We start from the raw sequence: 14,383 nt of genomic DNA on the forward strand, positions 1-14,383 counted from the left end.
TCTCAATGACTTGTGAGATCCCTGGGGTATCACAAGGCAGGGAAAAGAGTGGGGAAGGCTGCTGGGTGTGAAAAGAACACAGGTGCCGGTGGCAAACAGCCCTCATTTTGAATCCCAGCTGTGCCATGTACTAGTCTTGGTAAGATTTGGTCAAGTCCCTTAACTTCTCTGAGTCTCAGTTTTCTCTTCTGTGCACCATCATTGTGATAACTATTTTTTTAAATGCAGGTAAAACACCTGCAAAATGTATAGTTGCTACCCAATAAATTATAATTCTTAACATTTTCATAATTTATTGAGTACTTTACTAAAATCTTTACCTATGTGAAGATATAACAAGGAGAGGAGGAGGACAGGGCATGGGGCATACATGGGTTTTGAAGTCAGATAGACCATGATTCAAATCTAGACTCTACCACCTACTATTTGTGTGAACTTGAGTAAGCAACCTAACTCCTCTGGACCTCAGTTTACTTATCTATAAAATAGGGATAATAACGATAACCAGCTCCCAGGGTCATTGTGAGGATGAAATGAGTTGATGAAAGCACCGAGCACAGTGTGGGCATGAGAGCTAGTGCCACGTCAGCTCACATCAGCCCTGTGAGCATCATTAGCCCCATTTACAGGTGAGGGTATTTTATATGAATGGAAACTTCTGTTTATTGCCACAACAATTACGGGTATGTGAAGTCAAGAGGGATGCCAGGCACTCAGAGTAAGAATGGCACCTTTGCCAGACTCTGGGCCGCTAAAGCAGGGATTAAGAGGAAGCAGGGATCCTCCCACACCACCACACAACCCACTATCTGTCCTGGGGCCGCCTGTTTGCATTACAATTTGTTTGGTTACACCTTTCATCCCTCTGTTCACGCCAGTCATGACAGGAAACCCAAGTCATCCTTGATCACTGCACTCTGATTCCCACACAGCTCGGTACATGGTCTTTGCTAACACTATCTCCTCCCCTCCACACTGAACCCTTTCCCTGGGCCTTGCGAAACTCACAGTCAGTCATCAGAAAAATCTCTTTTTGCTCAGCCTCTCATCTGTTTCCTTCACCTCCGTGCTGTAATTGAAACCCGGCTCTCCCTGAGGACACAACTTCCCCTAAAGCCTCTACATTATTGGTTGCTTCCTCTCTCATCACCCTTGAATCACTGGGCCAGGAGGTGGGATAGATATTGTTGCTTCTCACCTCTGCTTCCATGTCATTCTCCATCCCTCCTTCAACAGAACAAAACACCCCCAGCTTTGAATCTCATGTTATGAGAGTATACCACCCACTTATCCCTCTACTGACCAGTGAACAGCGCCTGGTTCACTGTTATTTTCTCCATAATTCTTGGAGATTTCAATATCCACGTAGATGAGCCTTTCAACATCTTGAACTGCCATTTCCTCAAACTCCTCTCCTCTAGTCATGTTCATCTCTAACCTATCTCAGCCACTCACTCTCACAGTTGCACCCTGGACCTTATCATTACCAATAATTTTCAGGCCCCCACACTCCGGCCACTATGCTCTTTCCAGCTCACTCCTAGATTCTCCACTTCAATAGCCTTCATCCCCGACCATCTTTTCACTGTCCTTCCTGCCTTGTGTCCTTACCTCCCTCTCTGCCCAGCTTGAATTCTATGGTCAATTGTGACGACGGCTTCCCTGCACACACCCCTGACTTCCCAGGACCTCTAATGCTTTATCACACTCATTTAGCAAAACCACACTTTCATGAAAGCCAGCTCTGCCCTATTCTATGCCTATATTCACAGAGCAAAACAGACCTTGAGAAAAATACACAACCGTGCTTCAAATTCATGAGTTCATGAATTTAAATTTATGATCACTAATTTCAAGTGAAGCCTTAATGCTAATCAGCAATCAAATTACATTTCCCTAGTCTATTCACTCTCCCACCTTCCTAGATGACATTCTCCTCTCTCCTCAAATCTCTAAACTTACTCCCCCATCCTCACTCGCAGCTGATGACCTTGCTTCATCAGAAAATTGTATCCAAGAGAACTCCCACCAGCACATGTAACCCCAAGCTGCACCTGTGCCATGCCCTCTGCTTTCTCCCCTGTTGATATAGATACACAGTCTGTGCTTCTAGCAAGGACTTACCCTCTGCACGTGATCCTATTCCCTCTCTCCAATTCAAGGATATCATCCTAGCAATTCTCCTCTCTCTCCTATATCACCAGTTTTGTATTTTTGGTTCTTTGTCGATTACTTGGCTTGTTGATTTCTCGAATTGTTCCACCAGCCACAAATATCCTGTTACTTCTCCCATCTTAAAAAAACAAAAACCACTTCTGACTCACTTCCCCCTTCACCTTCACCTGCCACCCCAATTGTCTCTATTTCTTTACAGCAAAAATCTTTGAAAGTGTTATGTAATACTTAGTATCTCCAATCTCTCTTCTCCCACTCTTACTAGGATTTCACCCCCAACACTACACCAAAACAACTTGTATCAAGGCTACCAATGTGCCCCAATGTTGCTAAATACAGTGGTCAATTCTCAGTCCTCATATTTGTAACCTAGCAGCCGTATTTGACACAGCTGATCTCTCCTTCCTCTGTAAAACTAGCCTCATGTGGCTGCCAGGACACCACACTTTCCCTTTTCAATTGCTCTTTTTCAATCTCCTTGCTATTTCTTCTTCATCTTCCCAACATCTTAGTGTTAGAATGTCTCTGGGTTCAGATGTTCCATAGACCTTTTCTTTTCTTTTTTTTTTTTTTGAGACAGAGTCTCGCTTTGTTGCCCAGGCTAGAGTGAGTGCCATGGCGTCAGCCTAGCTCACAGCAACCTCAAACTCCTGGGCTTAAGCAATCCTACTGCCTCAGCCTCCCGAGTAGCTGGGACAACAGGCATGTGCCACCATGCCCGGCTAATTTTTTTCTATATATATTTTAGTTGGCCAGATAATTTCTTTCTATTTTTAGTAGAGACGGGGGTCTCGCTCTTGCTTAGGCTGGTCTCGAACTCCTGACCTCGAGCGACTCACCCACCTCGGCCTCCCAGAGTGCTAGGATTACAGGCGTGAGCCACCGTGCCCAGCCCATAGACCTTTTCTTTCTCCTGTCTTCGCTCTCTCCCTTGTTGATCTTATTTGGTCTCATCATTTTAAATACCACCTATATGCTGATGATTGCTAATTTATATCTGCAGCCAGACTCATTCACCCAACTGCTTATTCTATGTCTCTATTTGGTTATCTAACAGCCATCTCCAACTGAGCATAACCAAATGGAGTTCCCAACTGTCTCCCCAAACCCTGTGCTCCCTGCCATCTTCCCCATCTCAGTCAAAGGAATCTCCAGCTTTCCAGTCGCTCAGACAAAACCCTCAGCAGCATCCTTGGCTCCTCCCCTTCTTTCTCCCTCTACATCCTATTCAATATGCCATATTTTCAACATACACACAGAATCTGACTACTTTCACTGCCATGCTACTGCCACCCTAGTTTAAGCCACCATCATTCCTGGCCTCAGTTTTGGAAATCCTAACTGGTTCTCCTTGCTTTTGCCCTTTGCTCTTCATAATTTATTCTTGAAACAGGCATAACCCTGCCTCAGAGAAATCCTATTAAGCATTAAGATATAAGTCACTAAAATGTTCTAGAATTAGATAGTGATAGTGGTCACACAATCACTGAAATCACTTTAAAAGGGTGAATTTTATGGTATATGAATATGTCAATTGAAAAAATATGTTATTAAATGCAACATAGTATCTTGGATTGGATCCTGCAACTGTAAAAGGACATCAGTGAAAAAAAACGAGTGAAAACTAGTAAAAGTCTATAGCTTAGTTAATCATATGGTACCAATGTTAATTTCTTAGTTTTGACAAATTTACCATGGTTATGTAACATGTTAACCTTAGGGAATGTCACTCCACTGCTCAATGTCATCAATATTTATAGACATGTGGTATATCTTCATCCTCCCTCACTTCACTGAGTGCCCCTTAGAGGTAGGGATTTCATCTTACCAAACTCTGCAGAGTCTACACAACCAGGCATATAAAGGGTCTTCAAAAGCAATCATACTTTTGCTTTTCTTTTGCCTATAAAACCCTTCCCCTACCTTAATCTGAAAAACTCATACTCATTTGTCAAGATCCAGTGCAAATGTCCCCTCCTCTGTGAGGCCTTCAATGACTTTCCCAGACAGAGGTAGCTGCTCCCTTCTATGTTCCTACAATGTTTCTTCATCCCTTTATTACATCATTTATATTGTATTATAGCTGTTTGTTCGCCCTCTTATGACAGTGCCTGGCATATAATAGGTACATGACACATGTTTATTGAATGAATGAATGTGCAAATGGCTTGTAGATTATTTCTTTTTCTTCCACACCAATTTGGATAGAGGGAAGAGGGGGGTTGTGGCCCCCAATAATGTGTCTTGGAGACCCCTTGAATAGTCAATCAGGATTGCTGGTTAATTCATTTGCAAATTACAAAAGCAGACTATGTCTGCAATTCTACAGGAATTGACTTCCTGTAGTCTTTGTTGTGATTTTAAAAATCAGATTAAATCTCTTCTAGCAGCTGGCTTCTACAGGCTTTGGGGAGATAAAAGTGTCAGCATGTTTCTGCAGCCACACCAGGAAACTTGCTGCCTAGAAAAATCAATTCTGATTCTCATAAGAGCTGAGCAGAGGACGGTGTTCTCAGGAACTGTCTCCACATTCCTGGAACCACAGGGACTTGTCAGAGCCCCATTATCCCTGTTCAGCCTTCAGACTCCTCTGTGCTGCCCATCAATCTCTCTCTAGGTCTCCAGCTTATAGGTGACTAGATTGCACCTTCCTAAAGGTGGCAGGAGGGGCACTGGAACGTGTTAGAAAATCTCACCATGGGCCCTCAGTAAAGTCCCTATCTCTCCCTGAGCCTCAGCCTCCTCATGTTTAAAAGGAGAGACTGAGATGTGATGAGCTCTAAATTCACAGGCTTTTTGGCACCTAACAAAGTGATGGGCAATCTAAACAGACAGTGGGAGCCTGAGACATGGACATTACCTTTTTCAGGCAGTTAGTGGAGGGAGCTATCACCAAAGGAGAGGGAACTTGAGTTGGAGCCTTGAAGGACAGGGATAATTTATATTATGTCTTTTCCATATTATTATAGATGCTGTGGTAGTCAGAATAGTAGCCTCCCAAAGATATAATCCGTAGGACCTATGAATATGTTACCTTATGTGGCAAAAGGGACTTTGCAAATGTGATTAAATTAAGGATGTTAAAAGGGAAGATTCACCTGGAATATCCAGGTAGGTCTGTTATAATCACAAGGGTCTTTTCAAGAGAAAGGCAGGAGGAATGGAGAAAGAGGTTGGAAGGTGTTATACCACTGGCTTTGAAGATGAAGGAAGGGGTTCAAGCAAAGGAATGCAGGCAGCCTCTGGAAGCTGAAAAAGACAAATTAAGCTCCAGAAAGAAAACAGACCTGCCAACATCTTTTTTTTTTTTTTTTTTTTGAGACAGAATCTCACTTTGTTGCCTGGGCTAGAGTGAGTGCCGTGGCGTCAGCCTAGCTCACAGCAACCTCAAACTCCTGGGCTTAAGCAATCCTACTGCCTCAGCCTCCCGAGTAGCTGGGACTACAGGCATGCGCCACCATGCCCGGCTAATTTTTTCTATATATATTTTTAGTTAGCCAGATAATTTCTTTCTATTTTTAGTAGAGATGGGGTCTTGCTCTTGCTCAGGCTGGTCTTGAACTCCTGACCTCGAGCGACCCACCCGCCTCGGCCTCCCAGAGTGCTAGGATTACAGGTGTGAGCCACCGCACCCGGCCCCAACATCTTTTTTTTTTTTTTTTTTTTTTTTTTTTGAGATAGAGTCTCGCTCTGTTGCCCGGGCTAGAGTGAGTGCCATGGCGTCATCCTAGCTCACAGCAACCTCAAACTCCTGGGCTTAAGCGATCTTACTGCCTCAGCCTCCCGAGTAGCTAGGACTACAGGCATGCGCCACCATGCCCGGCTAATTTTTTCTATACATATATTTTAGTTTGCCAGATAATTTCTTTCTATTTTTTTTTTTAGTAGAGATGAGGTCTCGCTCTTGCTCAGGCTGGTTTTGAACTCCTGACCTTGAGCCATCCACCCGCTTCGGCCTCCCAGAGTGCTAGGATTACAGGCGTGAGCCACCGCGCCCGGCCAACATCTTGATTGTAGCCCAGTGAGACCCATTTTGGATTTCTGACCTCCAGAACTATAAGATAATAGGTTTATATTGTTTTAAGTTACTAAGTTTGTGGTAATTTGTTTTTGCAACAATAGGAAACTAATACAGATATCCATTAGACAGCTGCCCAATCTCATATAATAATCCATTATTGTAATTCTTAAATTCTAGGGAAAAGGCTCTCTTGATGCCCTCGTTTGCTTCTTTTAATTGGAACAAGGGAACTATGATATTTATCTTATTTAGTTTTTGGAGCTCAGAGATAAATTCAGTCTCACTAGTTCCTAGAGAGCAGAGAATGTGTCATATTCATATTAATATCTCTATACCCAATGTCTGGCACAGTAAATATTTGTTAAATGGCTGCTCAAGAGCCACAGTCCTCCTTAGTGTAGCTTTCTGGTATGATTAGCTTTCCAGTATTCCTAAGCTCCTTTATGACTCATTGTACTCTTATGTTACTGGTCCTAAGAGATAGGTCCTTGACATTCCAAGATATAATGTTCACTAGCTTTAATATTTATAAGTGACTCCAAAGCCATGGGGTAACCTAAAATTTCATTGAGGCTGCTATGCAGGAATAAGACAATTAGCTAATGAGTGAGCCTAGCTGACTGCCCAACACCCTCATCCCACCCTGGCCTTGTCTTCAGGTCCTGATTACACAGGGAGTCACTCTCACATTGTGAAATTCAGTATTCCCAGGAAATCTCTTAAGACTCCTCCTATTTGTCTCAGCTTTCATCATCTGCCCAACCCCCCTTTGTAGCTAATGCTTACTTCTATCTATGTCTTTAATTATCATAAGATCTGTTGGAGGAAGGACCCTCCTTTCCCCCTCCATGAAGAAGGCTGTCCATGGAGATAGAGGTTCCTACTACAGACCTAGGAGAAATGCTTTAGGCCTTAAATATTAGTAAATCTGAGCCACATGGACTGTGGCTTTTTTGTTTGTTTGTTTGTTTTTGTAGACAGTCTACAGGCTCTTCTTGAACTCCTGGGCTCAAGCAATCCTCCCACCTCAGTCTCCTAAAGTGCCGGGATTACAGGCGTGAGCCACTGCACCGAGCCCTTTCCCCTCCTTCCCCCATATGGTCTTTGACCTTGAGTATATGTTGTATGTGCTAACTGTAGCTAGCAGCCCATGTTGGCCTGTGACTGGGTTTATGTGTCTGACTCCAGAGTAAAGTATTAACAAGCTCCACTTGCCTGAAGAATTAAGCCATGTGTTTCACCCTAGCTTTTATAAGTAATAATGCTTTCAAGTTATTCTCCATCTCTCTGACTCTGAATCTATCTATCAACTGGTTACAAACTTAGGAGGGGAAGAAAAAGAGTGTCATTTATTGATCTCCCAAGAATCTTAATAAAAACTACTATTTGTTGAGTGTTTACTCTGTGCCAGGCACTATGTTGGTGCTTTATAAATACTATTTCTTTTAAATCACCACCAACACAGCAAAACAAGTGGAATAATAGAAGTACATACAAGCACCATGGTGATTGAGGGCTTCCGAAGAGGGAGTTGAAAAGAAAGAAATAAGAAGGAGAACAGTGATACCAGGACAGGCCCAGGAGCAAAGACAGTGGCCTATAAGTCCTTCATAAAAGACAGAGTTCTTAAATCTTCAATAGAAGAATGCTGGAGAGGCCAGCCAGTCCATTCTCCGGTCTTTACAAAAGTAACTCCAGACACATGAGACATGTCTGTCTTTAACGTCTTCCTGACATGCAGGTCACCAAAAAAGCCTCACCAGCGGAGTAGGAAAGAGGAGATTCTGTCTCTCCACAAGGGAGGTCCCTGTCACTGCATCTCCTGGCAAGGACTGAGCCTGAGGTGAGCTGGTGTGGTGAAGGTCACAGCTAAGCTAGGCTTTTAAACTGTGAACGGGTGGGCCTGAAGCCCAACTACAAGTCCAGGGATGAGACCTAAGTCACAGTTCAGGGATTCCTGAGCTCTGAGTCCCAGTCCTGAAAACAAAACAAGTCTATTCTTTCCTTCAGGGCCTTTTCTACAGATGAAAAGAGATCCTTTGTATTCTATACTTAGTGTTTATCTCCCCAGTAGACAGCATGGAAGGGTATATCCATCCCCATCCCTAGCACAATGCCTGGCACAGAGTGAGCAGCAGATAAATGTCTACCGAATGAATGAAATAATAAAGTTTACCATTTGGCTCTGCACAGGTAACTTGACATCCCTGGCCTCAACCACCCATTCTCTAAGGAGATGATTACCTCCCTAGGTCAGAGGGAAGGTATGAAAGACACAATGATTTAAAGCACATACAAGAAGAATATGCATGGCTGACAATATCCACAGTCTTTCTGTGCTCAAGGTCTCATAGTTCTCCATGGGCTTTCCCTTCTATTTCCTCACTTGATCTTTACAACAACCCATGAGGCAAAGAGAGCAAAGGTTATTTTTCCATCTTATAGTTGGAGAAACAGGCCATGGGGCCATGGAGGGCCACTCCAGATCACACAATGACTACAGGGCAGAGACAGGATTAGAACCTGGGACCCCAGAGTCCTCGGTTAGCTCAGTCCTCCCACAGGCCCCCAGATTCTTCCCCGTGACCAGCAGCAGACCTGACAGCCTCTGCAGTGGGCCCCACATAGAGGTGGTGGCAGCCCTCTCCTCCTCTTCTCTTCCCACAGGTCTCAGGGGTTGCTTGGCAACCAGCACCCAGCAGTTAAGTGGCCTCTAGTCAGGTCTGTTGCTGTGGAGTTACCAAGTCCCCCCTCACACTTGTGCATACTCTCACTCCCTACTGAGACTTCTTCCCTAACCCCACCTCCCCAGTAAGATTTTCTTCTCTGATCCACAGTAATTAACCTCTCAGGAAATAGAGGGGGCTCCCAGGGACCTATGTGGCAAGGAACCCCAGGGAATAAGGCCCTCCCAAAGCCCTCATCATCCAACATCCCCCAGAGGTGACAGAAACTCCTATTGCGTGGTCCTATTGGGTGGTCCCACTTATAATCTCCTCTTCCCCCTCTACCTTCCACCCTGACCACGGCTTTCTGAAATCCCCTAGGAGCTATCAAATGCGATGGAGGAATTTAACTGAACTCTTCATACCGTGCTGGTGAGTTCACTGGGTGCTGTTCCAACACTCCTGAAACCACAAGATGGGAAACCTCAGAAGGAGACCCAGTGACCCTTTGCATGTGGACCAGGAGGCAGAGAAAGAAAGGAACCTAATATTTACCACATTCCTAATATGTGCCAGACACAACATCATGTTATCACATTTAGCTCCCCCTCAACAAATCTGTGAGGCTTTTACAGTTGAAGACATTATCTATTCATAGAAATGAAGTGACTTTTCCAAAACTCACACAACTTAAAAAGAAAAATCACAGAGCTTTTGTGTATGGAAGGAGATATATAAGTTCCTCCCACTCCCTTTACGATTACAATACTACCCTTATCCTCAGGGGATAAGTGCCAAGACTCCCAGTAGATGCCTGAAACCGCAGATAGTACCAAACCCTGTATAGTATGTACTATGCTTTTTCAATCTGACAACCAAGACGGCTACTAAGTGACTAATAGGCAGTTAGCGTATACAGCATGGATATGCTGGACAAAGGGATGATTCACAACCTGGCAGGATGGAGCAAGATGGCACAGGATTTCATCACACTACTCCAGCCTGCGATTTAAAACTGATGAATTGTTTATTTCTGGAATTTTCCATTTAATATTTTTGGACCTCAGTTGACCATGGGTAACTGAAACCTCAGAAAGTGAAACCACAGATAAAGGGGGACTGTAATTGATCATCAAATCTATAAATTCTAGTCCTAAATCTCTGTCAAATCTCTCTCCTCATTTCCATCCCTTATATCATTTTGTCACACTCTTAGCATTATGGACTGAAATGTTTATTTCCCCTCAAAATTCGTATGTTGAAGGTCTAACCCCCAGTTTGGCTGTATTTGGAAATAAGGCCTCTAAGGAAGTAAAATTAAGGTTAAATGAGTGAGGGTGAGTCCCAGAACCAATAGAATTAGTGTTATCGTAAGAAGAGACACCAAAGAGTCGTCCCTCTCTCTCTCCTCTCTCTCTCTCCCCCACCATGCCCATGCACCAAGGAAAGGCCATGTGAGCACTGAGTGAAAAGGCAACCCAAGGGAAGAGCCTTCACCAGACATCAACCCTGCTAGCACCTTGATCTTGGGATTTCAGTCTCCAGCACTGTGAGAAAATGAATTTCTGTTGTTTAAGCCATCCAGTCTGTGGTATTCTGTTAGTGGGCTGCCATAATACATTTAGTTCGGGCCTGTATTATTTACCCAGACCTCTTTTTTTCTTTTCATTGTTCTTTCTTTCTTTTCTTTCCTTTTTTTTTTTTTTTTTTTTTGAGACAGAGTCTCACTCTGTTGCCCAGGCTAGAGTGAGTGCCGTGGCGTCAGCTTAGCTCACAGCAACCTCAAACTCCTGGGCTCCAGCAATCCTCCTGCCTCAGCCTCCCAAGTAGCTGGGATTACAGGCATGCGCCACCATGCCCGGCTAATTTTTTGTATATATATATTTTAGTTGTCCATATAATTTCTTTCTATTTTTAGTAGAGACGGGGTCTCACTCTTGCTCAGGCTGGTCTCGAACTCCTGACCTCGAGCGATCCACCCGCCTCGGCCTCCCAGAGTGCTAGGATTACAGGCGTGAGCCACCGCGCCCGGCCTCTTTTCTTTCCTTATAGCTGGTCAACACTTTATTTTGCTTATTTTTAAACAGATTTATGAGGTATAATTGAGATACAAAAAATACACACATTTAATGTATACAGTTTGATAAGTTTGGATCCAAACCACTGGTTTCTTTGCCAAATTTCCACCTAACCTTCAAACTGAAGCCAGAGATTTTTCTAAAATGCAAGTCTGACTTGTTAAAACCATTTTATGGTTCCCCAATGCCTATGGTAGTGGTCTCCAAACTTTTATCTCTTTAAATAAGAAAAATTTAGGTACAGCATGCACAATATATGTATATTTACTTAGCGTATATATACACATATATCTACTTCTACACACAAAAGATGTGAAAATATATAAAAATGAAATAAACAATATTTAAACATTTAATGTATTTATGAACAGTACAGAAAACTTTATTTTTGCTACATCAAAGCACATATACACATAAAAACCCTTTGCTAATTTTTTTTCCAGTAAAAGCAATGTGATTCACTATGTCAGATCTAATTAAATCATCATTGATTTTACCTCGAAACGTGGCTGACAATGAACTTGTTCTGGGAGTCAGAGAGACATCAGTTCAGCCATTTTCTTATGATCACTTGGGTTCACTATAATTAGTGTAGTCTTCAATCAGAGGTTTCTTTACAGGACTATTTAAAAACCACATATCCACCGTGAGGTTTCATTTAGTTAAAACTAGATAGCGTAATCAACAAATCCACTTAACCAAGCACAGGAAAACTGCAAAAGCTCAAAATAGGCTGAAAATGAACAAAGGAGTGAGAGAGTCACCTCTGCCAACCTCCTGGAAAGGTGGAATGCCTTCTTGAGAGTTTTGGAGTGTAGGATATGTGACAATCTGAAATGGGGATCAAATGATTATGTGTCAATGCACATAGTAAATATTAGTAAAAATTAATTTATCTTATATTCATAGGTTAAAAATAAGCCCTAATAATTCCTTCAGTCCTCTAAAGAGTCATCAAGCAGGTACCTGCTGGCCAATGGCAAGAACCTTCTGTTTGCTGTACAAGGTCTCCCTGACCCCCAGTCTTCCCCTACAGCCTCTTCTGCAAGGTTCTCCCTCAGCACCTGCTCCCTGCTCTTTCACAGCCTTGATCCAGTTTCACTGTATTGCTCACCATGCCCCAAATATCCTGTTCTCTCGCACCCTACTGTGCATTGACTGCAAGGATGATGTCAGATGACACAAGTGAAAGCATCTGGTACAGAATAGGTGCTTTTAATAAATGCTTGTTCTCCCACCACAAGGTAGTTGACTATAATAAATCAGTGGCTCTACAATTTAAGCCTGCCTCAAAACCACCTGGAAAACTCTTTATAGCATAGATTCTTGGCCCCATCCCCAGAGTTTCTGATTCAATAGGGCTGAGATGGGCCTGAGAACTTGCATTTCTAACAAATTCAGAGGTGCTGCTGATGCTATTAGTCTGGAGACCACACTTTGAGAATCAAAGAACTAGATGACTTGTATAGCTTCTCCCATTTCTAATGATTTCTGATTCCTCATGCCTTTAATAGAGAGTAAATGAACACAATGAACTTTTATCTCTATATAAATTCATATTTAACATTATCATAAATCAAAATATGGACTCTGTAAGACCTCAGATGCACAGTGTAAAGAGCACATTAATTTAGAATCAGAAGATGTGAGTTCTAATCCCACTCTATAGCAGTGTGGATGACCTAAGGCAAGTTAATTAATTTCTGAGTCTGAGATTTTTTCCTCTGTAAAACAGGGATGTATTAATATAGTAACTACCTCATAGTGTTAATTGCGAGATAATATTAATATATGGGAAATAATTTATAAAAAGAAAAGTACTGTATTCAGACTGTCCCAATAAGATATATGTATAATGTATTAATGTACATTCACATGTTTTGAATACTTTAAATCACAAATTTTCAAAATTTCCAATCCTGATACTAATTAATTATTGAAAAACATAATCATATGCTTTTCTACATGTTGCTATATTATCTAAAATATGTACATATTTTATTAGAGCCGTTGGGTAGTAACAATAATAGTAGGTGTGGTGGCCAGCTTCTAGGATGGTTCCAATGATCCTTTCCTCCCAGTAGTCACACTTTTGTGTAGTTTCCTCCCACGCTGAATCAGCGACCAACAGAATACTCTAAGGTTAAGTCATAAGAGACATTGACATTTCCACTTTGGCTTTTTAGGTATCTCACTCTGGAAAAAGCCAGCTGCCGTGCAAAAAAGACACTTAAGCATCCTTTGAAGACACTGTAAGAGGCCAAATGGGAAGGAAGTAAGGCCTCCTGCCAATAGCCAGCACCGGACATGTGAATAAGCCACCTTAGAATTGGATCCTCCAGCCCCAGTCAATCCTTCAGATGACAGCCACCCAAGCCAACATCTGGTTACACCTCATGAAAGTCCTCAAGCCACTCCTAAATGTTTGGCCCACAGAAACTGTGATATAATGAATTATTATTGTTGTTTTACACCACCAAGTTTTGAAGTGATCTGTTACATAACAATAGATAACTGACACAGTAGTGAACATTTCTTATGCATTAAGTTAAGTTCCATGGCTAGTAGGTGGCAGAAGTAGAATTTGAACCCAGGTCTCTAACTCCAAAGCCCAGTTTCTTGGTCACTCATTTATTCAAGCCAGGATAAAGCCTCTGGTACAGTTAAACAGCAGAAGCAATTGAACCCCTAGAGGAAAGCAAACTTGTATAAAGCGAGCATGGGAGCATGGGGCAGCCCAGGGGGCAGACCTGTAACAGCAGTAATGCCTAGTGCAGGAAGGCCCAGAAGTTCCAAGCTGGCCCCATCTGCTAGCCCTTGTACTGGCAAACTAGTCACCTCTCGGGACAATCCTGCCCAAGATGCCCAGGACTCACCCAGATCTGTAGCTTCACTCGCTTCTCATGACGGTAGACTGTCTTCACCTTGAAGTCGATGCCCACAGTGCTGACGAAGGCCGGGGTGAAGGTGTCGTCCGCATATCGGAAGAGGAAAGAGGTCTTGCCAACACTGCTGTTGCCGATGATAAGCAGTTTGAACATGTAGTCAAAATTCTGGTCAGAGGCATCTTTGACTCCAGTTTTGCCATCAGTCACAGAAGCCATCTACAAAGAGAGGCCTATGGTCACTCGAGAACACACCTCCGGCGTCACCTTGAGTCACCAACCTCCTAATGATCACCCCGCCATTCGCATACTCCAGCATCATTGAGGAAATGCACACTACACTGAATGACCCCAACCCTACACCTGCCCCAAATGTTGTCTCAGCATCAGGGAGCAACCCAGATCCTTCCATTCATTCCCTTAGCAAATATTTACTGAGCACATTACTCTGGGGCAAGCCCTGTGCTGGGCATGGAGAATACAAACATGAATCAGAAACTGTATCTGACCTCTGGGTGGCCACAGGCTAGAATAAAAGAGCAGGTAAACACAGAGTAA

General features: G+C 43.0%; 1 protein-coding gene across 1 annotated transcript in view; it reads right to left on the reverse strand.

Moving 5' to 3' along the window:
- RAB3B (RAB3B, member RAS oncogene family) overlaps positions 1-14,044 on the reverse strand; it is a 48,856-nt gene extending 34,812 nt beyond the window's left edge. The window contains exon 1 of the mRNA XM_069479997.1: positions 13,817-14,044. Within this exon, the coding sequence (XP_069336098.1) occupies positions 13,817-14,044 (228 nt within the window). The remainder of the gene's footprint in view (positions 1-13,816) is intronic.
- Positions 14,045-14,383: the final 339 nt, after the last annotated feature.

The sequence above is a fragment of the Eulemur rufifrons genome, chromosome 8, assembly GCF_041146395.1.
Source record: "Eulemur rufifrons isolate Redbay chromosome 8, OSU_ERuf_1, whole genome shotgun sequence".
Lineage (NCBI taxonomy): Eukaryota > Metazoa > Chordata > Mammalia > Primates > Lemuridae > Eulemur > Eulemur rufifrons.